General features: G+C 47.8%; 1 protein-coding gene across 1 annotated transcript in view; it reads left to right on the plus strand.

The window, feature by feature from the left end:
• Positions 1-978: 978 nt before the first annotated feature.
• Positions 979-26,533, plus strand: part of LAMC2 (laminin subunit gamma 2) — a 36,619-nt gene continuing 11,064 nt past the window's right edge. Inside the window, exons 1-11 of the mRNA XM_014596023.3 lie at positions 979-1,267; positions 10,454-10,642; positions 13,232-13,367; positions 14,469-14,567; positions 15,578-15,714; positions 18,805-18,927; positions 19,622-19,811; positions 19,986-20,098; positions 20,514-20,732; positions 23,445-23,624; positions 24,329-24,574. Of these exons, the coding sequence (XP_014451509.1) occupies positions 1,183-1,267; positions 10,454-10,642; positions 13,232-13,367; positions 14,469-14,567; positions 15,578-15,714; positions 18,805-18,927; positions 19,622-19,811; positions 19,986-20,098; positions 20,514-20,732; positions 23,445-23,624; positions 24,329-24,574 (1,717 nt within the window). The 5' untranslated portion in view covers positions 979-1,182. The remainder of the gene's footprint in view (positions 1,268-10,453; positions 10,643-13,231; positions 13,368-14,468; positions 14,568-15,577; positions 15,715-18,804; positions 18,928-19,621; positions 19,812-19,985; positions 20,099-20,513; positions 20,733-23,444; positions 23,625-24,328; positions 24,575-26,533) is intronic.

Below are 26,533 nucleotides of genomic sequence, written 5' to 3' on the forward strand. Positions count from 1 at the left end.
GCACTGACTGGACTGGGTTCAGTAATTCTTCCAGAGCTGGTAGTACTCCTAGAGTGGCTTACCTGGGTGTCTGGATTTAGTTATAACCAGCAGAGAGACCCCATGACAGTAACCAGGGGAGGCAGTAACCAGTACCATGTGGTGTATCTGGTACTGGGCTATAGGACTCGGGTGATGTGGGTCAGTAGTTTTTAGTTTGGAGAGGGTCCTGCTGGGTGGAAGAAATTAATTACTAGAGCCCCAGCTGGTATCAGCAGGACAGTGTTGGGAGGAAGCTCGCATAATAGCATACTGGGATGCGTTAGCCAATACGTTGCAAGCAGGGCTAAGGAGTGATGCTTCCTCTCTATTTGGCGCTGGTGAGACCCCAGCTGCAGTATTGTGTCCAGTTCTGTGTGCTGCACTTCAAAAGATGTGGCGAATCTTGAAAGGGTCTAGAGAAGGGCCACCAGAATGATTGAGGGCCTGGAGGATAAACCTTATGAGGAAAGACCAAGTGATGTAGGACTGTTCGGTTTGGGGAAGAGAAGACTGAGAAGGGAATTGGTGGCCATCTGTAAGTACATAAGGAGTGAATATCAGGAACTGGGAGAAAAACTATTCACTAGGGCACCCCAGGGGTGGACAAGGAGCAATGGCCATAAACTGTTAGAGGATGGTTTCATGTTGGATGTAAGGAAGAACTAATTTATGTAAAGGATGACCAGAATCTGGAATAGACTTCTCAAGGAGGTGGTGCAGTCCCCAACCTTAGAGGTCTTCAGAAGAAGACTGGACAAGCACCTTCCTGGGATCATTCGATCTTTCGAGGTCCTTTCCAGCCCTTAACTTCTATGATCCTATGATTTATGCAGTGTCTTTTTCAATCCTTCCATACACACGCTGATGTCAGGGTGCACGTTGCTGTTCTGACTGGTGGAGGACAGCCGCAAGAGCTGTTAAGGAGGCCAGCATTGGGAGTGTGTGCATGTGTGTGTCTGCTTCATATGGGCTGGGCTCTCCTTATTCAGAAGGTGAGTCAGACTGAGGCACATGCTTTCTTCCTGTTGGGAGTGACTCAGGTACAGGAGCTGATAAAACCACCTGAGAAGAGAAAGCAAAGCACAGCGAAAAGCAGGCTTAAGCTCCCTACAGGTCTTCTGAGCCTTTCTTCCTGTAAGGACACATCCTGGATCCCCAGAAATGACTTTGTGCAGGCTGCTAACCCTGAGCTGCTTCAGTGTATGTCTGTTCCTGCCTGCAGCCACTGGTACCAGGGAAAGAGGAGGTGAGGCTTAGAAGACTGTAAACCTTCCTGCTTTTACTTTTAGAAACTGATCCCTCTCACAAACTTCCCTTTCAGCTGTGCACTGATACAAGAGACTCCAAAAGACCCTTGCAACTCTGGAGCCCTTTGGGTCAAACCTCTCTAAACCTCTAACTCTGGCTCCCTTCCTCCTGTGTTTTGGATTGGGAGTGAACATTAGATGCTATTCTATGGATGTCTTTGGAACTAATCACTTTGTTAGTACTGTATTGGCTCTTCAGCACCTTTTGTAACTCAGATTTTTTTTGGGATTCCCCTTTAAATAATAATATGCTGCTGCGTCGATGCTGGATTGCTTTCTTAAAGTATCACTATGTGGGTGGGATTTGGGTGTGAGCATGGTAATTGCATTATATGATATTGTGCTTATTTATATACTACAGCTAATCCAAGCAGTAGCAGAACTAGTGCAATAATTGGACCAGCATCTATTATTGCCCTGACACGCGCGGAATTCAGATCTTTTGAGAAGTTTGCCTTCTGAGGTGTTTTGCCTCAGATCCTACCTGCTTACACTTTGTGGTCTTTGGAAAACCCTTGCAAATAAGTTTTTGTGGGGGCCCCTGTAGCACTGTGGGGGGTGGGGGTACAATTCTCTTTTGTGAAACGGCACAATAGCATTTTTATATGCTGGCGAGATACTATATATGTTTGAGTGTGGAGGCTGACTGCTACCGTAACTGTGCAACTGCTTGTATGAGTGGCTTTGCACTGGTGTGACCTTTGCATGTATGGTATCTCCTTGCTATATAAGAATCATACCTACAAACATGAGTGTATATTTGATGCGAACATGATCTTCATATAGACTGCATAAGCTGCTATGACTTTAGGCTATAAAGATTGTTCCCAGTTGTGGCAGATGACAACCAAGGAGAAATGGTCTCAGGTTGCAGCAAGAGAAGTTTAGGTTAGATATCAGGAAAAACTTTCTCACTAGGAGGGTAGTAAAGCACTGGAATAGGATACCCAGAGAGGTTATGCAATCTCCAGCCTTAGAGGTTTTTAATACCTGTCTAGACAAAGCCTTGGCTGGGATGATCTAGCTGGGGATGGTCCTGCTTTGAGCAGGGTGTTGGACTAGTTGACCTCTAATTTTCTATGATTTTACCATATGTTGTATGCAATGGTATGACATTTTGTCACTGGCTGTATTTGAGTGTCATGCATTGCTTTAGATCAGTGTTTCTCAACCTGTGGGTTGCTACCCAAAAGTGGTTTGCAAGAATATTTCAAAGGGTCGTGAGCAAGTGTCAGAAGAATGCATGGAAGGTTTCTCCTTACAGGCTGGCAGTGTTCCAGCCTGCAAGGGGCTGCTTGGCCCATGGCCAGCACGCAGCCAGGTAGGGGCATGGGAGTAGCCAGATTAAGGTAAGTGTATGGGGAGCAGAGCTTGGAGGGCCAGGGCTTGGAGTTGTGGGGAGAGCAGGTGCCTGCTGCCACTGGGGGAAGATGGCCAGGTGCTGAGGCTGCAACAGGGCAGGGGGGATGGGTCAGGCACTGGCAGGGCCAGGAGGGTGCAGGTTGGGATAAGCCATCAATCTTTGCAAATGAGTCCTGGTACGAAAAAAGCTGAGAACCACTGCTCTAGATGATGTCATGCCACCATATTTATTCATAAATATTTGCTTAATGCTGTCAATTTGATTACCTTGATATTATGCTCAGTATAGTTCATATTTGCCCAAGTGTGTTGGAGCTCAATATTATGTCTACATTTTCGAGGGAGATATGTTGACTAGAGGTTGTTCTTTAAATTATACCTTGGAGCTGTATTTTAAATTGTTTTAACGTTTTATCACTTAAAGAGGATAAAATAAGAAATACTGAAAACAAATAAGATGCTTTTGAAAACAGATCAGAGTAAGATGCAACATAAATCAGATAATTACAGCAAATGTAACTATGTAATTAAGTATCTTAACCAGCATAGTTCCTATCCCCCTTCCTGGCAGAAGATGATGGTGTTTAGAGGGCTGCTCACCAACCCTGGAACCTATAACTGAGCTCAGCGTAAAGCAGTCACTAGCAAATTATATTTAATTGCCCACATTGCACACAATTTAATTACAGTAAACTTTCTGAATCTGTTAGTTGGAGCTAGCACAACATCATTATTTTGTGTCTGCTCTAGCACTCCAAAAAAAAACCAAAACAGCTATGTACTTAACACATCTAACCTTATTTATTTACAATTGAACTATTTAAATTATATTAAATAAATCTTATTTAGTAACAGAATTCAGATGCTTAAATTACAAACTGTTCAGCAAACCCTATTCAATTAAATGTGCATGTTGCTGCCTTAGTCAGTGTGCAACATTAGATCTATCCTAGTGTTTCAGTGTATCATCCAAGGATCATGTGTACCATTGTCAGCCAGCACTCTTCGTGCTGGTGTGTAAGGCTATGCCCTCACATGGTACACCTTTTTCCATGTGCTGTTATATAGGATGCTGTCAGGCAAGCCAGCTGCGATATGCATGATTGTCTTGCATGTGACTCAGTTTCTAGGCAGTGATGTTTGCAGGGACCCCTGAAAGGAGGTGGTGTCAGAGTGGGAGGTCCAGCCTATGTTGGTTCTCTTGGATGTTTCTAATGGTGGCAGTCATCATTGGATTTTGTGAGCCTCTGAAGTTGAAAGCTGACATACGGACGGACCCCTTCAGATGGGGAAAGTGAATGGATAAGTGACTGGAGACATATTCGTCATCAGGAGGCTGAGGGGAAGGTTTGGCACAGAGAAGGGAGTTGGAGTGCATTTTACCAGTGGATGTGCATGGTTCCAAGGGACAGTGTCTGTGGCTTGGGGAATGGGTTATATCAGGCAGCTGCAGCTGAGGTGTGAGCCTCTGGGCTTCTGTGTTGAAATGGGTGGAGGTCACAGCTGCCCCATTGTCTGACATAAGCAGGGCCCCCAGCAGAAACACCTGCCATGTTTTCCTAGCCCTACTTTTCTATAGTTGTCCAACTCCACCAGAATAACATGCATAGGAAAAACAGAGTCAGGTCAATAGCAGCAACAAACTCCACTCCTCTGCTCTTTCTGTGAATCTCTGAAGTTAAATGCCTTCCATGATGATTCAGAGTACTGATATTTCAAACATACTGTTCCGAGCCTAGGGGAGTTACAGGTGAAGCCTGGAAGAAATACTTAACTCGTTTCCATGGATAGAGACAGATTTGTGAAACTGGGAACGAGGTGTGCTCTGTGCACAGGAACAGGTCAGACAAGGTTTTTTGGGTAAATTCAATACCTTTTATTAAACCAACTAAAATACTTGGAAAACTTCTTTTGCAAGCTTTTGGGTGTCAGGCATTCTGTTCCTGCCTGCCTAATCAACGAGGGAACAATAATGACAAGACCTGGGGGGTGGGGAGTGAGGCGGTTTCACAATTCTGGCCCCAACCTGGACTTTCTAGAGCAAGGAACCCCTAAACTCCATGGAAATTCAGCATCCCAGGATTTGACAGCATTTCGGTGATATGTGCTTGTGTTAAGAGCTCCTCAGCCTTTTTGATGGCAGTTCCGTTGCCTCAGAATAGGCACAATCCAGGGAAGAATCTGTTCTGGAAGTGGCAGCCCAGTGATGAACTCCAGCTATGTTGGACTGACCAGGTGCTGGTTTATTCATTCCCTGGTAGATACAAAGCAGACAGGGGAGGAGCTTACTTGGGATTGAGTCATCTCTGAGGGACCTTTTGAGGAGTGGGGTGTGGTTATGGTTGCTGTGGGAGCTTTATTGCATTTGAATGTCCTCTGGAGGGTAATAGGGCTCTTTTCATGCTGGTGGTGTCTCTAAGGTTACTCGACACATTACTCACTAGCACTGACATGCGAGTTCAGAACCAGCTCTATTTGTCTTGTATGTATGCATCTGTTTAAGAACAGAGCAATGCCACAGGGAGCCTGGCATGCCTGTTTGCTGCCCTCCTGCCCTCCAGGTGCTGGGACCTGTGTTGGAACAGCAAGCAATCGTTTCTCGCAATTTGTCATGTTGGCAGATGTCTGGAGCATGACATTTTGCTGCAGGATGTGCTCTGGAGCTTCTCCATTCTGGCATTGTATTTAGGGAATTCTGGGTGTTCCCTCTTACAGACCCTGCTGTCCACACAGCTGGAGAAGTCCTTTATCCGAAGGTGTGGGGCCTTGCAGCACCAGAAAGAATAGCCTTTCTGCTTTAAATGTCCTTCCTCCCTAATTCATAAACACCCTCTCATTAATTGGCTCAAGCGGCAAGTTCTTTTTAAAGCTTTCATCTGTGCTAGAGTTCATGTGCAGGCACTCCTGGGGAAAGCTAGCAGTATAAATAAACGCAGGGGCCAATCTATGGTGCTAACCCAAGGAACCATTTGAAACTACAGTACTTCATGTTAGTAATATATTAACTTGGTCTGTTGCCCTGGGAGAGGGCTAGAGATGTAGTCCCCTGCATGCTCCACAGAATGGCAAGACCTGAAAAGAAGCCTTGCCTTATCCTGATGCATGTACTGATGCCTGCAAATTAGCAGCTGAACAAAAAAAACCTCAACAGGGTGCAAAAACACACTTGCTGTGTCTGTGAGAGCTGGTAACTTTTAACCTGGCTTTATCCTTGATGTAGTGAAAGAGAGAGACTGTAGTTAGTCTGAAGTCAAGTAGAAGGCAGGGTAGATTTGCACCTAATAGATCAACCAAATTGTGTGCGTGTGTAACACACAAACTTTTATGGGTCAAAGCTCACTTCATCAGATGCTGTGAAAAGGATGCATACAAAGCTGTGGATAAGAAAGAGAGCAGTTTTAATAGAAAAGCAGAGGAAGGGGCTGAAAGGAGAAAGGGAGAGAAGGGCGGTACTGGGAGCACCCGGAGAGGTCAGGCTTCCAAGAACTGAAGCATTTTGAGAACAATCTGTATTTTTTTTTCTCTATCTCTTTTGCTGTCCTCCAACTTAGCCACTTTAGGTAACAGAGGCAGGCCACTCTGATCTCCACTGTCATCCCATCTAGCAGCCCAGGGTAATGGGACAGCTGTTGTAGCCCTGGAATGAATCATTGCCTGAAGTGTTTCAGTGGCAAAGTGAAAATATTTCCATTGCTACTTTACTAGCGTCTGACATCATCCCCACCTTGTAGGCAGCCCTGGCTTGTTGCATGTGAATGTGTTTGACTGGTATGCATGTTCTTGGTGACTGGGTGAGGGTGTCTGCCCGCCTGTCAGGTGGGAGGCATGAGGTATACACAAGGCCGTCAGCTGTGAGTAATGCTAGCCCGAAATCTGATCACAAATGGAAGGGAACATGGGTTCAATTTCCTAGTTAAAAATCCCAGCGCTAAAATGCTCTGGGCAGTTAGGTCTGCATGCTGCTGGGATGCTGCAGGGGGAGGAAGGTGCTTGGGAGCTGTTCTGTTTGCATGCTGCTTGCCCATGTACATAACTGCTATTGTGGTGCACAAGGTTGGAGGGAAGGATGCTAGCATTGGCTCAGACCTTAGCAGCCCTGAGGGAGAGGGGTAGACTTCTCCTGCCCTGCCACAGTGTGTGCCCTTGTGCGTTGGGGCCCACATTAACTCTGCAGTGCAGTGGCAAAGTGCTACAATGCGTTACTCGCTGTGTTCCTGTCCTCTCCAGATTTCTGCTCGCTCCCAGTCCCCATCAGCCTCTCTTCTGTGAGAAAGACTTTGCAGTGTTTTCAAATTCTTTCTCTAATTTTTTCTTATGAGACTGTCCCTGGCTTCCCTTTCTGCCTCCCTTTTTTCCTTTTCCTTCCACATCTTTCCATCCCCTCCAGTTTTAAAGGGAGATTCATGCTGATAGATTAACTGCCTAGGAAAGACAGCTGCTCTGTCCACATTCAGGTTCAGCAGGCCAAGCCTCTCCTATGCTGCTGTGACAAATGGCTTCAATCATGTCCTAAAGGGATAATCTCTGGCAGGGTAGTTCAGTGACATGACTAAGTCAGTCCTTGAGCTCTTTGCTGTTGAGAAGGAAGCCAGAGTAGGGTTTTTCTGATGTAGACTCTTGTGCATGTGCTAGAAGTTGATTGGAGATGCAATAATTGCTAAACTGTGTTGGAAAGGTGAGGTTATTTGCTACTGCTGATTTCCACCAATAAGCAGAGCAGTCACCATCCTCCCCATTCCTCACCTCTCCCCATTCTTAGATTCTTTCAAAATTTGCTCCACTCTCCCTTTCTCAGTCATTTATTCTCTTGACCACTTTTCACTCTTCTCACTACCCAAATGCCAGGGAGGCTGCCAATCTCAGCCTTCCAACCACTTCCTAAAAAAGAATTTTGCGCTTAGCATGAGTTTCTTGTGGTGTTGCAAATGTGATTTGTGTCTCCACTTGCATGGCTCTGCATATGCATCCAACCAATGCTAGTGCCTTTTAAAAAAGAATGAGGTCGTTCAGTTCAGGAGGAGAATTGTGTAACAGCATGCCCGGTGCAGTACTGCAAGAATCCATTCTCTAAAGATTTCTCCCTTCAAGGAAGACCAGGTCTGTGCCCATTTACTATGCTGACAAAGTGCTGATACTGGCAAAGCTGTGGTTTTACAGGCCTGACTTATTTTGCACAGAGGGGCCATATGGGTAAAAGTACAGTTTTGCTGGCATCTGCCAGTACTACTACATTGTTCAGGGATCACAGCTCTGACCTATGTGTGGCTTCTGAAGTTTGCAGCATACACCTGATCTAAGATACCCCTGAGTCTGGCTGAATTTTCATGTGACTTCAGCAATTTATTCAATTTTGCAGTAGCTTGGACTTGAAAGCTAGTTATAGCCAACAGTAAAAGTGTATTAAAGTTTGCAAGTAAGGGAGTGGTAGTGACGGCACTTCTGTCTCCTGCCTAGGGTGCTTTGCTCAAATGTTATTAGCCAAGCTGTACAGCCTGACTGAGCCTGTACTGCTGGTACTCATTCCAAAATTCTTACTTCCCACTCCAACACTGTCGGAACAAGGTACAGTGTGAGTGCGCGCGCGCAGATCTGGAATCTCATTAAGAAGAAACTAGACAAGCAGGAGCAGCATGGAAAGAGAGAGAAAGCTGGAGAATCAATTGTAGCATAGCATTAATGGCATAAAGTCATTGCATGTGATGATTTCACTTGATACCTGTGCTGTCTTACATGATCAGATGTGGTGAATGTGGACTTGTAAATGACAGTCACTGTAACAGAAGGTGCAACTTAAATCGCAGCTCTCCTGAGATCAGAACTAAAATTTCCATTGGCTTTTTAGTTCACATGGGCTGGATTTTATCCTCTGTGCACACCCAAAGACCTCATAGTGCACAGAGACTTCTCTTGAAAATTACTATTCTGTGCCTAATGACAAGGGCAATTTATTTTCCTGAATCTCAAGAAAAAACAAATTGAGAAATCCTGCTGAGGCATATGTGGGAAAGAGAATACAGAACTCTGGGTGGGTGAATGCAAGGGTACATGCATTTGGGAATGTAGGTGGTATGAGTGAAAGTGGGGGGTGCTTGGGATTAGCAGGCGCACGGGTATGAGGCTGAGGGTGTGACTGTAGCAGTGAATGACTGTGTGCCTGAATAAGGGTACAGGCACACCTTTGTGTAACAGCTGATACTTTTTCAGAGATGCATGATGTTTTATTACCTGCCCTTGGGGCATATGCCACACGTAGACCTGATATTTGTCCCTCTGGTGCAAATGCCTCAGGTGCCAGGAATGCAAGTGTCATGTCTGAACCTGACGGTATGCGCTGGCAGCCTGCCTGGCTCTGCTTAGAGCTGCTGTAGCTGCCAAGGTCTCCTAGCACTTCTAAAGCTAATATTTGATTGCTGAGGTATTTCGATAATGAGGTCAGTTTCCCTTGTAATGGACGAGTGAGCTCTGAATGCATCATTCATAGCTTTCATTGTCAGGGAAACATGTGTCTTCTTCCCCTGTACCTCCTAGGAACCAATTCACTCTGACGTGTGTGCCCCATTCTCAGCTTGGGATAGGGACTATCTACCTACTGCTGTAAGACTATGGGCTGGGCAGCTCTGTGAGGCACTCAAGCTATGGGCATCCTTCCTACCACACCTGGGCACCAGAGTTGGTAATACAACAGGCTTATTGCCAGTAGCAGCTGTCCTTGGTTCTCCACAAGCTTTGAGGTTCCCATCTGAAGCTTATCCAGACTCTTCCCTTTTAAGAAACACATGAACTGATGTCTTTGTTACAGACCTATGTTACTGCTGACTAGTGACAGTGTCCCAGTTCTGGATGCAGGTTTATCTGACCAGCACACTATGCTCTGTGTGACCTCTTTCCCTCACTGCCTTGTTTCTCATTCCTCTGGTTTACTTCTGCTTTTGCTTACAACAGAAAATGCTGAACATGTATAAACTGTCCTTATGCTAGAGACAGCTCTATGCTGAACTGAATTTTGCCTCTCTTATTTTATAGTAAACATTGATATTTTCCCCTTCTTACCATGGGAACGGTATCTTTACTTTCTTGAATATTATCGTCAGTCATCTTCCTTTGGTTTTCTCTGCAATAGATTCAGAAAGTTTCAACAATTGGCTGGATCCTCAGCTGGGGTAAATCTCTTTTTGCATAGAGTGAGGTGGCTTTTATACCAATGCAGGCTCCGACTCAGTGCTCCTGATGAGCAGGGTGCCAATGCAACTACAAGAAATGAGGTGGGCGGGGGGTAGTTCAAGTGCATTGCCATCCTAGCTCACCATTACTCTATATTATGAGCACCATTGTGGCATTGTACTGCTTGGATTCTATTAATGGGTTATTTTTGTCTTTTATGAATCTAGCTTCAGGATTTTGTTTTTAGTAAGAAAAATCTCCTTATGGTGATCTAGTTCAGTTCCCAGTAGTACATATCACAAAAGAACCCAAGGCAACTGAGTCTTGTTGGCACTCTTGTCAGCAGATGGAGAGACTAGAGACCTGAAGGGGTGGTGAAGTGGTTCATTTGGGTGTTGGGTGGGTCATATTAGTGGGAAAAACAAACTGAATGTTTGCACTGTCTGTACTTGTTCTGTGAACAAATAGGTAGCTTTGATTTCCAGGGCACTTTGTCTGGTGCCCTTCACTAGGTGCACACATGCAAACTTTAAAGTGCAAACCTGATCCCTTCTCGGTAGGTGCTAATTTATGAACCATGGCCATTTTCTTTGCTTTTTCAGTCTGTGACTGCAATGGGAAGTCCAGGCAATGCATCTTTGACCAGGACCTGCTCAGAGAAACAGGAAATGGCTTCCGCTGCCTCAACTGCATGGACAATACTGATGGGGTTCGCTGTGAAGGGTGCAAGGAGGGGTTCTACCACCAGCAAAATGGAGAACGTTGCTTGCCATGCAGCTGCAACCCGAGAGGTATGAGAGATGCAAGAATGTGTCAGCGAGGAGCCTAGGAAAGAGGAGGAGGAGAGTGAATGAAGGGAAAAGAGCTGGTCCAGAAGTGCCCAAATCCAACAGCTGTCATGGAGCTGCTGCATTTTGGCAATTACAACTTGGGCCTAATTCTGGTTGATTAAACCAAATGGATCCCAAGCTGCATCCCTCCTCAAGCTTTGTCCATTGTGGCTGGTGCTGACCAGCTGCCACTGTGATGGTCACGCTGCATGGTCCCATTTGTCACTATCAGTGTGATGTTGTGAAAGGATTTTCACAGCATGAGCAGCTGTGGTGAAGTCATATGGGGCCAACAGAAATGCATGGGTGTGCACTTGCTTTGGTATCTTGGTGGTGGTGGCTGCTGCCTGCCATGAGAGTTCCAAGTGACAGAGGCAGCTGAGCGCAAACAAGGCCTGAGCATCTCCCAACCAGGCCCATTTAAATCTGTTGAATGAGCTAGGACTCTTGCAAGTCCAGCAGACCTAGAGCAGAAGGGTGTAAGATCAGCCCAGAAGAGCTTCTGGCAACTGTCCTACTTCACACGTTGGCTAGAAAGGCTGCCACCAGAGCGTACTGACATAGATGGAATCTAAGCTAGTGTTCACTCGGGACTAGGTTTGCTGAACGTAATTCCTAAATTCAGAATTGTAATCACCCCCCACTCCTGCCACCCATAGATTAAGACAGTGCAAGTAAAGACAGGGGAATTGAATAAGAGCACCTCAACCTCCACAGTCCTTTCACTTCTATGGAAGAATCATAGCCCAGTTAAGTGCCTCACAGCAAATCATGCAAGTTCCTCAGAACATAGGTTAGATGGGGAGGGTATGGGGCTTGGCATTGCAGGGGCACACAAGGCAACAGGCTACCTAAGGGAGTGAGGTCAGAGTGCAGGTTTTACCATTGCCACTTCTCTTCACCCTCTGCAGCATGTCAGAAGGTCACCATGTCACTTTTAATGAGTAGTGTGCTCTAACATCAGCCATCTGTAAGGGGCTGTCAGCAAGCACAAGCTGGTGGTGACCCAAAGTTGATAATTTTGATGGCTGTTCAGAGATCCTCATGCAATGTATTTTTTAGTCTCAGACCAGACCCCATGGGAAAAGGCATTCACATCAGAAAGGATCTTAACCAAAGCCTGCTAGAAGGATTTAAAAGGCTTCCACCGAGTGATGGAGTCAAGTCTAATGTCCTGTCACATTTTGCAGTCATTGGCAATTTTGCTAGAGATGAGTGACTGTGACTGGATCATGGGAGTGAAAGGATCACTCCCAAATTTGAAGCAAGGTGTCTTGGGGTGGGAGGTATATAAAAAAGCCAACAATGCTGATGTACAATTTTGTGGATTAAGGGAAGGCTTTGGTGTGTAAAACCATACTCTCCTGCCTTCCATCTGCACTGCTACTCTAGGAGGGGATAATAGATAAAGTGTACATGACATGAATGTCTTCTCTACTGCTTATGGAACAGATGAGAACTCATGCTGTGACAAGAGATGGGCCTTCATGGTTTCTCAATGTTTTTCACTATATTTCAGTGATGATGTGGCCTGCATATCTACTGTAGAGCCAGTCCTGGTGGTGGTGATCAGATTTCTGTATCTGCGGAAAACTGGTGTTTCATAAATATTGGGTTGAGAATCCTATGGAAATTCTGAACATGTTGTTTGTCTGTAAGCACAGAAATCAAATCATTACAACCGCTCATTAAACCTGAAAAGTGCCTGACCAGCAAAGTCGAGAGGTAGTCTTTTAATTGCTGGTTGGCTAAAAATCTAGGACAGAATGTCTCCTAAGTACTATAATAGAAAAGCATACAGAATATGTTGTGAATGTATAGTGGTGGGAATGTTAACTTCTGTTCTGTTTCCCTGTCACCCAGCCAGGGTGGACAGTGATCACCAGTTCAGAAGGATGGTACAAGTCTGATGTCCTGTGAAAAAACTTAATAAATGTCCTGGCCCAAATCCTCAGATGACTTGAATTAATGTAGTTGCAATGAAGTTGGAGTTACACCAGTTTATACAAGCATAGGATCTACCACAAAGGAAGCAAATCTCTGGTTATCTGGTGTTTCCTTGAGTCTGTCATGTCCCTATGTAATAGTACTGGAATTACTGTAGCACAGAAGATCCCTTAAGATTCCCTCAGTTCCCACAGCTTGAAGTCCCAAGCTGCAGGAACTTGAAGTCCCTTGGTTCAAGTCTCCAACTTTCATGGGGGATGTCATAAACAATTTCCACAGCAAAAACTGATATTGTGAGCCCGTTTCATGTGGGGAACTGGAAGCAAGGGCAGGAGAGAGATTAAAATGAAAGAGTCTGCCAGAAGTCAGATAGCTGATACCCATCCTGCAAAAATGAGGGAATTGGTTATAGACCAATACATAATTAATGATGAAATTTGCCTTAGACTAGGAAAGTTTTCCATTTTTATTCCCTGAAAGGCTCCAGCAAGCGTTGTTAATTTCCCCTTATGTTCCCAGGGGATACTCTCGGTGGGGTGGTAACTACTGATAAGTCTATGATGGTAAGCACTATTTCATTCTCTGCTTCTCCTGTTCCTCCAGGCTCCCTCAGCCCACAGTGTGATAACCACGGCCAATGCAGCTGCAAACCAGGCATGACAGGAGAAAAATGTGACCGATGCGAGCTAGAATTCACCTTTCTCTCAGGGGCTGGGAGCAGGGGAGATGGACAGCTGCCGTAAGTACCACATACAAACTGTGCTGGCAGGACTGTCCTTTCAGAGTTTCCTTTTCTGCAGCAAATTTCCAGTGCTATCTGAGTATTTACAGGGAGCATATGATGGCTGGAGAGCTTTATTCTTGGTCAGTATGGACAATTTATGTTATCACAGCATCTCTCTCCCTCTCTGGTCATGAGACCATGGGAAGAGGCCTGTATCTATGACCTTAATCCTTAAAATTGCTGCTGCTGTTATTCTAGAAGCAATCACATGCTGGCTGTAAGGATGGAAGGGGGAGTGGACATTACCATAGCTCTCCAGTGTACCACTCAGCTCAAGCAGCAATGGTGTCCCTTTCCACAGGTGAAGTGCCTCTGACCTCCACAGATCCTGGAAACACTCATCCTATACTGGTTTCTCTGCTCTTGTCAGTTGTTTGCCTAACTCAAGCTTAAAGACACATATTCAAAGCAGGTGGAAGAGAAACCTTTCCAGGCATAGCACACAATTCACCTGTGGAACTCACAGCTACATGACCTCACTGAGGCTAAGAGCTTGACAAGATGTGATAAATAAAACAAACTCTGTCTTGATGTCTGAATAGCACCTGGCACTAGAACACACCTGTCTGGTTGGAGACTCTAGGCATTACCATGATGCATATAAAGTAGGGCTATAAATGGTCAGGCTCCCATATATTACTCAAGATAGAGCCAGGGGTTAGGAGCAAAACCTTTTGCTTGGGCAGGTTGTCCCAGAATTGCCCTTATGGGGCTTCTTTCTTGCACCTCCCTCTGAATTATCTGGTGCTGGAGACAGTGCTGGCCTAGCTGGACCACAGGCCTGGTTCAGCGTTCACTAAGATCTCAGCCTGGGTTCTGTGAACAAGTGGTGGGAATAGGGACCATCCTGTTGTGTTTGTTAGTGAATAAGGAGGCAGTCTGTCTAGGTAGTAGATAAGGGCTGAGAACCACTGCAGTGTGGTAAGTCCCGTGAATGGCTGCTCTACCGGTAGGCTGGTGAGACTGCATTGTGTATTTGCTGAGTGTGTTAACCATGCATAAGCAATTTGTTAAACTGAGCTACAAATCAATCAGAGACTCTTGTTTCTTTCTTAGGAGCTCTCAGTGTGCCTGTGATCCAGCTGGCAGCACAGGGCACTGCATTTCGGGACGCTGCTTCTGCAAGACAGGAGCCACAGGCGAGCAATGTGACAGGTGAGTGCACTTGCTCAGTGCTTCCACCGAACGGTTGGTAAAGGCTCACTCTTAAACAAGCACTGCAGACCCAGGGGCCTGTTTTTTTTGTGAGGAGGAATGTTACCTGGCTCCACAGGAAGTAATTTCTAGTCAGTCCCAAAGCCACCTTCCCTCACTTCCCTTTCTGCCTTCTCCCCAGAGTCCCAAAACTTTTGCCACATAGGCCTGAGGAATACTGCCTGACCTTTGCTTTCCAGGGACCATCACTGGGCCTGAAGCCTTCAGCACTTGTCACTTCCCTTTGCAGGAATGCCCTATGGGTCTATTCTGGGGGCCTGATTATAGAGGATAATTGTAGTGTGTGACAAATGTCTCATGTGATGTACACACTAGCTAGGAATCAGCTGTACTGCAGAAGCAAAGTCACATTTTCCCTCCGCCTCATATTTGTGTAAAAGAAAATAAAGTGCCCCAAAGGTGAGCTTTCAAAGCCAGTCCCAGCACCACCCGCAGCCAGGAGAAATACATGGCTAATTGCCAATCTCTGGAGATAGAGCTGTGTTGAGGCAGGTGGAGCTGCAAGGCAGGATCCTCCCCAGACCTGCTGCAGTGCATTCCTCAGGTATGAACTGTGCTCTGTCAGGAGCTGCTCCCTTCTGTAAGATAGATAAGGACAGAGGGTGGGCAGGGAGGTGCCCATCCAGCCCAGGGATGAAAGCTTGCACTTGTTTGCAAGTGTATATAGGAGCCAAGTGTTTGAAGTTGGAGCCAAGGAGCTCAGCACCTATCTCTTTAGAAATCCTTGATTTAGCTGGTGGTAATGAGTTTTTTCACACAATGCCACATGGCATTCAGAGCTTTCGGTCTTTAAATGGCCAGTGTGCTTTGTGCTGTTTGCCTTTCATGGCTGTGTGCAGACTTACACATGCATTACAGCGGATGAGGGGACACATCCAGAATGTGATGTCAGATGTGCTGTGATGATATACAGTAAAACTAAGGCAGGGTTAATGCTATTTTGTACACAGGTGCAAGCTGGGCTACTATAACCTAGATGCAGGAAACCCCGAGGGATGTTCCCAGTGCTTCTGTTATGGGCATTCAACCACGTGTAGCAGCGCAGAAAATTACAGTGTCCACAAAATCACCTCCAACTTCCAGCAGGGTAAAACTCGCCTTCAGTGTTTGCATTGCTGGGCTTTGTAATTTACTCCCTATGGAAAGTTTGGGGTTCTGGCATGCAGACTGCAAATTCTCCTTTCACCCGGTGTTCTGGGGGTTGGTGGAGAGGTAGAAGACCATCCCCCATAGAAGATCCCCTCATAGTCCTCTAACCCCAGACCCTGTGGACCAGTGGGGTGCTCTTAATTCAACATGCTGTCATACTTCTCTTTAGCATACATACTTTTGACTCAAGCACACTTCATTTTTTTCATAGATAGACATTAGGGCTGGAAGGGACCTCGGAAGATCATCGAGTCCAGCCCCCTGCCCAAAGGGCAGGAAGTCAGCTGGGGCCATAGGATCCCAGCAAGATAAGCATCCAGTTTCATCTTGAAGGTGTTCAATGAAGGCGCTTGAACCACCTCCGGTGGCAGGCTGTTCCAGACCTTGGGGGCTCGGACAGTAAAGAAATTCTTCCTTATGTCCAGCCTGAAACGATCTTGAAGTAGTTTGTGACTATTCAACCTCGTCATCCCTTGGGGTGCTCTGGTGAACAAACGTTCCCCCAGATACTGGTGGTCACCCCTGATAAGCTTATAGGTGGCCATCAGATCACCCCTGAGCCTGTGCTTTTCCAGGCTAAAGAGCCCCAAGGCTCTCAGCCTGTCATCGTAGGGTCTGCTTCCCTGACCTCTGATCATGTGCGTGGCTCTTCTCTGGACTCTCTCAAGCTTCTCCACATCCTTTTTGAATTGTGGAGCCCAAAACTGGACGCAGTACTCCAGCTGCGGCCTCACTAAGGCCGAGTACAGGGGGAGAATGACGTCCCGGGATTTGCTTGAGGAGCATCTATGGATGCAAGCCAGCATTTTGGTTGCTTTACTAGCCGCAGCATCGCATTGCAGGCTCATGTTCATCTTGTGGTCAATGATGACCCCCAAGTCTCTTTCTTCCATAGTGCTAGCCAACATAGCACTGCCGAGCCTATAAGGATGCTGTGGGGTTTTTTTCCCAAGGTGGAGAACCTTGCATTTATCGGCGTTGAACACCATCAGATTCTCGTCCGCCCACTTGCTGAGCCTGTCCAGGTCAGCCTGGATCACCCGCCTGTCTTCTGGTGTGGATGCTTTGCCCCAAAGTTTGGCGTCATTGGCGAACTTGGCCAGTCTGCTTCTGACTCCAGTGTCCACATCATTAATGAAGATGTTGAACAGTATGGGTCCAAGGACAGAACCTTGGGGGACCCCACTGGTCACAGGACACCACGATGAGTGACTTCTATCAATTACTACCCTCTGGCTCCGATCCCGGAGCCAATTTTCCAGCCAGTGGATCGTGGAGGACCCAAGGCGACAATTGGCCAGTTTCTCCAAGAGGCGATCATGGGACACCAGATCAAAGGCTTTTTTGAAGTCAAGATATATGACGTCAATCTCTTCTCCCTTGTCCAGGTGATAGGTCACCTGGTCGAAGAAGGAAATTAGATTGGTCAAGCAAGACCTACCCGCAACAAACCCCGTGCTGGCTATCCCTTAAGATGTTGGCGTCGGCCAGTCCATTAAGAATGGCCTCTTTAATAAACTTTTCTAAGATCTTCCCTGGGATAGAAGTCAGGCTGATGGGCCTATAGTTAGCGGGATCCACTTTCCTCCCTTTCTTGAAGATAGGCACCACATTGGCCTTCTTCCAGTCTTCGGGCACGACACCAGAGCGCCAAGAGTTTTCAAAGATCCATGCTAGAGGCTGGGCTATGATGCTCGCCAGCTCCTTGAGTACCCCGGGGTGAAGATTGTCAGGGCCGGCTGACTTGAAGGTATCCAGCTTCTCAAGATGTTCCTTCACGAAGTCAGCATTAATGGAGGGCAGGGGATCACCCTCACCCGGACTTCCCGGCCCTGTAGCGGGCATGGGCGTCCCATAGGGCTGATGAAAGACTGATGCAAAGTACCCATTTAATAGGTTGGCTTTTTCCTGGGCGTCAGTTGTCAGTTGCCCCATCTGGTTCAGCAGGGGTCCAATGTTGCCCCTGCTTTTCCTCTGGCTCCCCACATATCTGAAAAAGGACTTTTTATTGTCCTTGATGCTCAAAGCTAGCTGGAGTTCAGTTGCAGCCTTGGCTTTCCTGGTCTGCTCCCTACAGGACCGGACCAGTGCAGAATAATCCTCCTTGGAGGTGACTCCCATCCTCCATCCTTTGTAGGCCTTTCTTTTTAGCCTCAGGAGGTCTGCTAGGTCCCTGGAGAGCCAGAGGGGGCTGCTGTACCCTTTTGCTGCCTTTCCTCCGAGATGGAATAGACTTAGTTTGTGCATTGAGGATCGCTTCCTTGAGGAGCAACCACTCTTCTTGAACTCCCCTCTCCCTGTGGTCACGGGGAGCCAACCTTGCCAACCTTGGACCTGAGACATTGAAATATTCAGGTTTCTAATAAAGGTTGGCTTTGTCATCTGCCACACATGTCACTGAGTGGGGGTGGAGCATGAAAGGGAGGAGGGGCTAATAGTTACAAACTGGTAGGCCATATCTACAGTTGGTATAAACTCCTGGAATCAAGGGTACAATTCTGCTATGACAATTACGCTCAGTGATTGTGAACTGATCAAATATCAGGAGAACATCATTCAGAAGAACTTTTAATTCAGTGATGTCTCTAATTTCATCAGAGTACTCTCTGGTTAGCAGTTCCCACATAAGAGCCCTTATCCTCCCTTGGCTTGCTGATCATAACAGACCAGTGTCTGAAGACAAGTCTGAGAGCATTATGTCCATTTAACTCCATACTGCTCTCTGTCAGGTGACCTCTGCTCTCAGTCTGGACACCTATGGTAATAGGCACTGCTAGAGTACAAAGAACTCACCTGGCCGCTGTTATCAAGGCAGATGCCTGCGTATAACATAGGGAAGTTACGTGCATTGGTCAAGACATCAGCCTGGGGAGGGGGAGGGGTGAACAGTAGTCCATAAGGCAGGAGAGATTGATCATATATGACCCAAGTGAGCCCAAGAACCACACAGTCCTGCCTATAGCCTTTCTTTAGCTGCTGTTTCCTAGATCCAGTGGTTGGGTGAAACTTACCTCTGTTTCCATTCTAGATGCTGAGGGCTGGAGAGGAGTTTATATTGATGGGTCCCTTGTAGAGCTCCAGTGGTCTCCACGTCATCGGGATGTGTTTATCACAGCAAAGCGGCCAGAACCAATCTATTTTTTGGCACCGGGTGTGTGAGCTTGTGAAACAGGAAGGGTCGTACTACAAGAAGATGCACCATACAGGGAAACGTAGTTCTGCAAAGCAGCACAGATATTGCCATATGTCCCTGCTCTTCCATGCCAACACATTCACACATGGCCATGTCCAGAATGGGTTGGGACCTGGGTTCAGATTTTGGGGAGAAGTGGGTGTTTTCATTTGCACAGGAGGTTTGGCTTTCTGGGACAAGTGTTAACCCCTTCAGTGTGCCTGCCTCCCCATGGCATTATGGTGTAAGCTGCTCAAGGTTGGCATGAAGCAAGTGAAGTGAGGTCATGGCAGCCGACTCTAGCCCATGAAGGCTAGAGCACTGGGATTGGATGGTAGTAATCTTCTTTGGTGGATTCACAAAGGTGCTTCCCAGATGCAAGGCAGTTAGAAATGCTCTATACTGAGTCCCAGGGCAAGATTCAGCACTAGGAGATGGATTGGACCAGGGCATTTGCCATCAGAGAGTCAGAACACTGGATAACCCAGGCTCATTTCCCAAGACGGATGGTGGGGATCCTGGCAGATAGGGTGGGACATGACTAATAGTGGGACTTTCCAGAGCATGGATTCCTGTTCCATCCTGCTCTTGGTACATTCCTGAGTCTGGGCCTAAGACTTCACAGTGAGGAGGCTTAGCCCTCTGACCTCCTGGTTTCCTGTTTCCTCTGCAGCCAAGTTTCTTGGAAACCAGCAGCTGAGCTATGGCCAGACCCTGTCATTTGATTACCGTGTGAACCAAGGGGGACGTCATCCTTCTCCATGTGATGTCGTCCTGGAGGGAGCTGGCCTGAGAGTCACTGCCCCCCTCTTGCCTCATGGAAAGTTACTGCCCTGTGGCATCAGCAAGACATATACATTCAGGTAAAACGGGAGGACAACAGGGAGCTCCCAGCTTAGTTTAGTTTCTGTAGTACCTGTATCACTCTGCAGCTTCCAGGTTCTTTGCACTCAGATGAGTTTGGAGGGAGGAGGCAGGAAGACTGGCCTTTACTTGTTGTCCATAACTTCTCAGTCCTTTTCATATCTAATGGGCAGACTGGACGAGCACTCAAGCAGCAGATGGAGCCCCAAGCTGAGCTACTTTGAGTATCACAGGCTCCTGGGGAACCTGACAGCACTGCGGATCCGAGCCACATTTGGAGTATATGGTGAGTGGGGAGGGAGGATCTGGAGGGATGCACCTGCATGGCCATCCTGATCTCAGAGAACTGGTGAGGGCCCCACCCTGTGAGGTGGAGAGTTGCCCCCACCCTGTAATGTGGTAAGTAAAATGGACTGCCCTAGAAATGGGGGAACTCTGAGGCATAGTGGGGGTAAGAGATTGCTTAGGGCCAACAATGAGTCAGTGGCAGAACTGGGAACAGGAACAGGTTGATTCCCAGTTCCTTGCTCTAATCATTATCCTGCTCATTCTTTGGATAAAAGTGCCGTATGCACAGAAGACACCCCCCTCCTCTCTGGTACAGGCGTGAGCAGGTGAGGCTGCATTTTGCCAGAGACCTGGGTGTAGGAGTTTAGGGTGAAAGCTGCTGGTTGCCTGTAATGTATCTTCTCTCCCACCAGGCACAGGATACATGGATAACGTGACGTGGGTGTCAGCACAGCCCACTTCTGGAGCTCCAGTGACCTGGGTAGAACAATGCAAGTGTCCTACTGGGTACCAAGGGCAGTTCTGCGAAAGATGTGCTCCTCGATACAAGAGGGAATCCCCCAGTCTTGGGCCTTTCAGCACATGTGTGCCTTGTAGCTGTCAAGGAGCATTAAATTGTGACCCAGACACTGGTAAGGAAAACTGCCACCGTGTCCAGTTACAGAGGGGTGGTGGATAATGGTCATGCCCTGTAGATAGAACTGGAGATTCTGTTGGGCTACAGAGTAATGACAATTACGTGGTTTGAGTGGGAATCATAGAACAGTAGGGCAGGAAGGGACCTCAGGAGGTCATTTAGCACAGCCTCCAGAAAGGGAAGGTCATCTAGCTCAGCCTCCCAAAAAGGCTCAGTCATAGAAATGTCAGTAGTAAAACCTGTCCCATAAATCAAGACTGGAGATTGTTGTTTAAAAAGCAAGGGGGGGGGGATGTGGAGGAAAAAAACATCCTTGAATGTATTAAAAAATGTGTCAGTTTCAAAGAGAAGGCTTGTATCAATGTTTGGAGAGAGCGAAATGTTTAGCATCACAGTAAAGCATTCACTTTTACATGTAATACCATTTATAAATATTTTGATATTAGTCTAAAGTAAGGATGTCAAACTCATCTGGGGCCCCTGGGCCAGATCCAACCAAAGCCATGAGGGTTGCCATAGTCACCCACAGTGGCTGTGGCAGTGGCTGCACAGGATCTAGCACAGGGATGGGCAAAATACGGCCCACGGGCTGTTTCCAGCCCATGGCACTCTACATGGAACCATGCCCTGACCACTCACACTGGGGCAGTCTGCTCTGGGTTCCTGCCAGTGCCCACAGCCTAGCCCCAGCCAGTACACGCAGCTTCCAGCAAGCTGTTCCTGGTACGGATGCAGCTGCGTACTGCTCTGTGCCCCTCGCCTCCAGCAGCGGCTCCTGACCCTGATCTTGCCCTGCCACACTGCTCTGGGTGAGCAGCTTCAGCCAGGTGGCTTCTGCCCCAGCATGTGGGACTTTGGCTTCAAATTCCAGCTGGCTCCCAGTGGAAGATGGCCAAGAGCTGAAGCTGGAACCCAGCACGCCTGCCAGGAGTAGAGTGGTGTGGTACAGCAGGAGGAGGAGCTGCTGCTGGAGGTGAAGGGTGCAGTGCAGCACCCAACTGGTTGCAGCCATGTTGGGAACAGCCCTCTGGAAGCTGCTTCTGCTGTGCTGCACCATGCCATTGCAGGTGAGCAGCTTCAGCCAGGTGACTCCTGCGAGGTGCGGGGAGCAGAGCAGCACCCAGCCAGGCAATGGGCACCAGAAGGAATACAGCATGGGCAGCCCCAGAATGAGTGAGTGAGGCTCGGCCCCATGCAGAGCGCTGCGGGGGCAGCATAGACTGCACTGCCTGGGCAAGCTCTGCTGCATGTGCCCCCTGCCCTCTTTCTCCCTTCACCCACAGCAAGGTCCCAAGACCTAGTGTCCAGGTAGCCCCCCCTACATATCTCCACCCACACACACTGACACCCACACACCTCAGAGGGAAGGGACATGTGCTCCCAACCTCACCCACCTCTCCCACTCCTGAACACTGCTCCCTGCCTGCCCATAGCCCCATAGGGACTTTTGGCAAGTTGTTGTTGGGGAGGAGGGGGATGCTGTCCTGGCCCATGACAGATCATCAAAACTCCCTGTATTGCCCTCGGGCCCAAATAATTGCCCACGCCTGGTCTAGCAGGGGCAGTGCAGGGTCTGGTGGGACTGGGAGCAGTGCAGGGTCCAGCAGCAGTGGAGGCAGTGTAAGGTCTGGTGGGAGTGGGGGTAGTGCAGGGTCTGCTGGATGCAGGCACACAGGGTCCAGCAGGGGCAGCAGGCATTGGAGTCCAGCGGGCTGATGGCTATGCTTAATGGGGCCAAAGAGCCCAACTTCTGGTGACCTCCAGTAGCCCAATGGGCCCAACAGAGGCTCTGCAGGTTGCATGCAACCCACAGTCAAGGTATTTGACATCCCTGGTCTAAATGAAATAACCACATTTGGATATTTTTTTCCTTGCTAGACCTGCACATTTGGAGCGCCCCAAATCACTGTTTTCAGAATTTGTGTTCTGCTGCCATTTTGGAGTTTCAGGTTTCATTCTGATTCAGACCAAAACTGTGGCTTGGGATGTCCATATTTCCCAGAAAGCAGAAATCCAGTTTTCTGGCCAGCTCTGGGCACAAGGTTAGGTGATGCCAGGTAGCACTGGGATCTGGAGAACACTGCCATGTGCAGTTAAGACCTATAGGTCTTTATCAGGAATATCCCATGCTTAGGGGGAGCTCTGAGTAAACCATCTAGCTACAGATTTCTGCTATTGTCAGGTACCATCACAATTCAGATAATTACAGATTGTGCTTACGCTTAGGACAGCTTCCCAGCTGGAGTACTGTCACCTCTTGTCAAGCTATAGTACATAGCATCATAGCACTGTTCTATAGACCCTCTTCTGTTGACTGGGCCAGTGAACATTGCTCCAGGCTACAAAGGACTGTGTTGAGTTATGGAGGGGAGGGCTAGTGCCAAGTCCTGTAAATGGGGTAGAGAGTTTGTTGGGTTATAATGACATGAGCCAGGCTATGGGGACAGTGAGGAATTGTGCTCTGTTACGTAGGTCAGCAGAAGGTCCCAGACAGGGGGTTGTTTTCTAGTGGGTAAGGGGGTACAGGCTGTAGGAAATGGTCCTGAGCTAAGAGATCCTTGCCTCAGGTTAGAGGGCTATTAAGTCTCATCCCACAAGTGTAGTGGCAGTGCCAGGCTGTGCTGGCCAACACCAGAGGAGCAGGGGCCATGTGAGTGAGGATAGATCAGCATCATAGTCACAGTACCTTTTCTTCTGTCTCCCCCAGGAGAATGTCATTCAGGAGATGCATACACTGACCCCCGTACCAGCTGCCAGCTTGGTTACTACAGAGATCCCCGAAATCCACAGAGCTGCCAGCGGTGCCCATGCAGCAAAGGACAGGGCTGCTCGATGGTGCCAGGCACGAAGGAGGTCACCTGCCATAACTGCCCTGCAGGAGTCACCGGTAACATCCTCGCTCTGGGCCAGTTTCCAGGGTTGTGCTTCCCCTGGGGATGGGTGGGAAGGTACTGAGGGAAGAATGAGCCTGCCACCCTCCATAGAGTATCACGTGTGCTTCCAGTGTGCTGTGAATTAATAGGATTTCTCTCTGGCTAATACAGGAGCGTGTGATTCAGGACAGGTAGGCTGCAATACACCTGTCTTTTCAGTCTGGTTTCCTGATCTATTTACTATTTGTGGTATGGCTGCACGGAGACCAGGGTCTCGCTGTGCAAGGTGCTGTAGAACCACGCAGTATGGGAGCGCTCCTGCCCTGGAAAATTTGGACTCCAAATAGGTAAAACAGACCACGGGCAAGGGGGATCAGAGGCACAGAGAGGTGAAGTGAATTGCTTGAGGTCATTCGATAGCTCAGGGGCAGACCTGAGATTACAGCCCAGGTCTTCTGGACCCCAGCCCTGTGGCCTAGACAAGGGCTTTTTCTCTCAAGATGCATCTGATACTTTTGTCTCAAGATTTCTTCCTTTCCCTGAGGAGAGGCTGTCACAGTCCTTCTCTCCCCTCATCTGGGATGGAAAGAGATGGACTTTCTGAGAGTGTTTGCCTCCAAGGCTCCAAGAATGTAAATCTGACTTTTCTGTGCATGAGAGAGGAGCAAGTTCCTTTTGTGGAGGTGTAACCATGTGGTGTCCATTTCTCCCTCCCCAGGTTCTGCATGCAAACTCTGTGAAGATGGCTATTTTGGAGACCTCTTGGGTAGAAATGGCCCTGCAAAGCCTTGCCAGCCCTGCCAGTGTAACGGGAACATCGATCCCAATGCTGTGGGGAACTGTAACAGACTAACGGGTGAATGCCTGAAGTGCCTCTACAACACAGCTGGCTTCCACTGTGATCGCTGCAAAGATGGGTTCTTTGGGAACCCCTTAGCCTCCAACCCAGAAGACAAGTGTCAAGGTACAACCATAATCCAGGGGGACACACCTGTGTTAGAGCCTGTTTGCATGTGATGCTGCTTCCATCCTTCCTAGAGCTGAAAATTTTGCAGGAAGACCAGAATCTTGTGACGACTTGGCACCATGAATGGCTCCCAGGAGCCAGTGAACAGTGTATAGGCAGACAAGGTTCCTTGGGTGAATTTGATATCTTTTATTAGACCAACCCAAATGGTTGGAGAATAGTTATTAAGCAAGCTTTCGGGTTCAAAAACCCTTCGTCAGGCTAAGGACGCTGCAGCAGTTGGTGTGTGCTCTTCCTGGATGGAATGAAAAGTAAACAAGCCCGGGGCTGGGCTGGGCTGGGGAGTCAGTTGCCAGGCAGATTGTAATGTATCAAAAATCCAATGTCTGTGTTTAGTCCCTGATCTCTAGTATCCAGCAGGTTGATGAAATGGAGCTCATAGGCTTGTCTCTGGGAAGTGTTGTGTAAGTTTCCCTTGAGGATCAGGACTGAGAGATTGGAGAGAGAGTGGCCCTCCTGTGAGAAATGTGCCCCCACCGGTAATTGGGTGTTTCTGTCTTTGATGGATTTCCAGTGTGCGTTCATTCTGGTGCGCAGTTGTTGTCTGGTCTCTCCTACATATCTTCCATCAGGGCATTTGGTGCATTGGATGAGGTATATTACATTTCTGGAGGTGCAGCTGTAAGATCCTGGGATGCTGATGGCTCTGTTGTGGGGTGTAGTAATAGTGGGGGTGGTGGAGATGTGGGGGCAGGTTTTGCATTTCTTGTCCTGGCACGGTCTGGATCCTTTTGGTGTGTTCTGGGCTTGAGGAAGTTTGCTTCTGGTGATGAGGTTGTCGAGGTTCGGTGCTTGTCTGAAGGCTAGGATGGGTGGCTCTGGGAAGATTTTTTTAAGAATAGGGTCTTTTTCTAATATGGGTTGCAATTTTTTGAGGATTTTCCGTACAGGTTCAAGGGATGGGTGATACGTCATAACCAGCGGTGTGCGATTTGTGGGTGTTTTTCTTCTGTACTGCAGCAGTTCTTCACGTGGTATCCGGGTGGCTTTTTCAAACGTGCGATCTACCTCTCTGGAGGAGTGTCTTTGCTGGGTGAAAGCCTTTTTAAGATTGGTGAGGTGGCGATCCCGGGTGTTCTCTTCAGTACAGATGCGGTGGTATCTGAGGGCTTGGCTGTATATCACAGCTTTTTTGGTGTGTTTCGGGTGATTGCTGGTTCTGTGCAGATATGTATGTTGGTCTGTGGGTTTCTTGTATACTGTGGTCTGTATTTTACCCTTCTGGATACTGATCATTGTGTCTAAAAAGGGGATGTTGGTGCTGGAGTATTCTAAAGAAAGTCGGATGGAGGGGTGGTGACTGTTGAATTTCTGGTGGAACTCAATTAGAGATTCCCGGTTCTCACTCCAAATGATGAAGATGTCATCGATATATCGTAAGTACAGCAAGGGTTTGATGGTGCAGTTCTTAAGGAAGTCTTCTTCCAGGTGGCTCATAAAAAGGTTGGCATACTGTGGGGCCATTTTAGTGCCCAGAGCTGTTCCCATCATCTGGAGGAAGTGTTGATTATTAAAAGTGAAATTGTTGTGTGAGGGTGAAGTGTATAAGCTCAGTGATGTCTTTGGGTCTGTATTCTGGGTTGTAATCTTGTTCCTGTAGCTATGTAAGGCAGGCATGGATGCCATCCTGGTGTGGGATGTTGGTGTATAGGCTGGTAACGTCCATGGTGGCTAGGAGTGTGTTGCTGGGAAGGTGGTCTATGTTTTTAAGTTTCCGTAGCAAGTCTGTGGTGTCTTGGACAAAACTTGCTCTGTGGGTGACAAGCGGTTTTAGGATGGAATCAACAAACGTTAGTTTCCTAGGGCCGTTTGGGAGGTGTTTTCTACTGAGGGGGTTAAAAGGACAGGTTAGGAACTGTCAAGTCCAGCGTTGAGGATGGGCTTCCGCAGCCATGT

The sequence above is a fragment of the Alligator mississippiensis genome, chromosome 5 (assembly GCF_030867095.1).
Source record: "Alligator mississippiensis isolate rAllMis1 chromosome 5, rAllMis1, whole genome shotgun sequence".
Classification (NCBI taxonomy): Eukaryota; Metazoa; Chordata; order Crocodylia; family Alligatoridae; genus Alligator; species Alligator mississippiensis.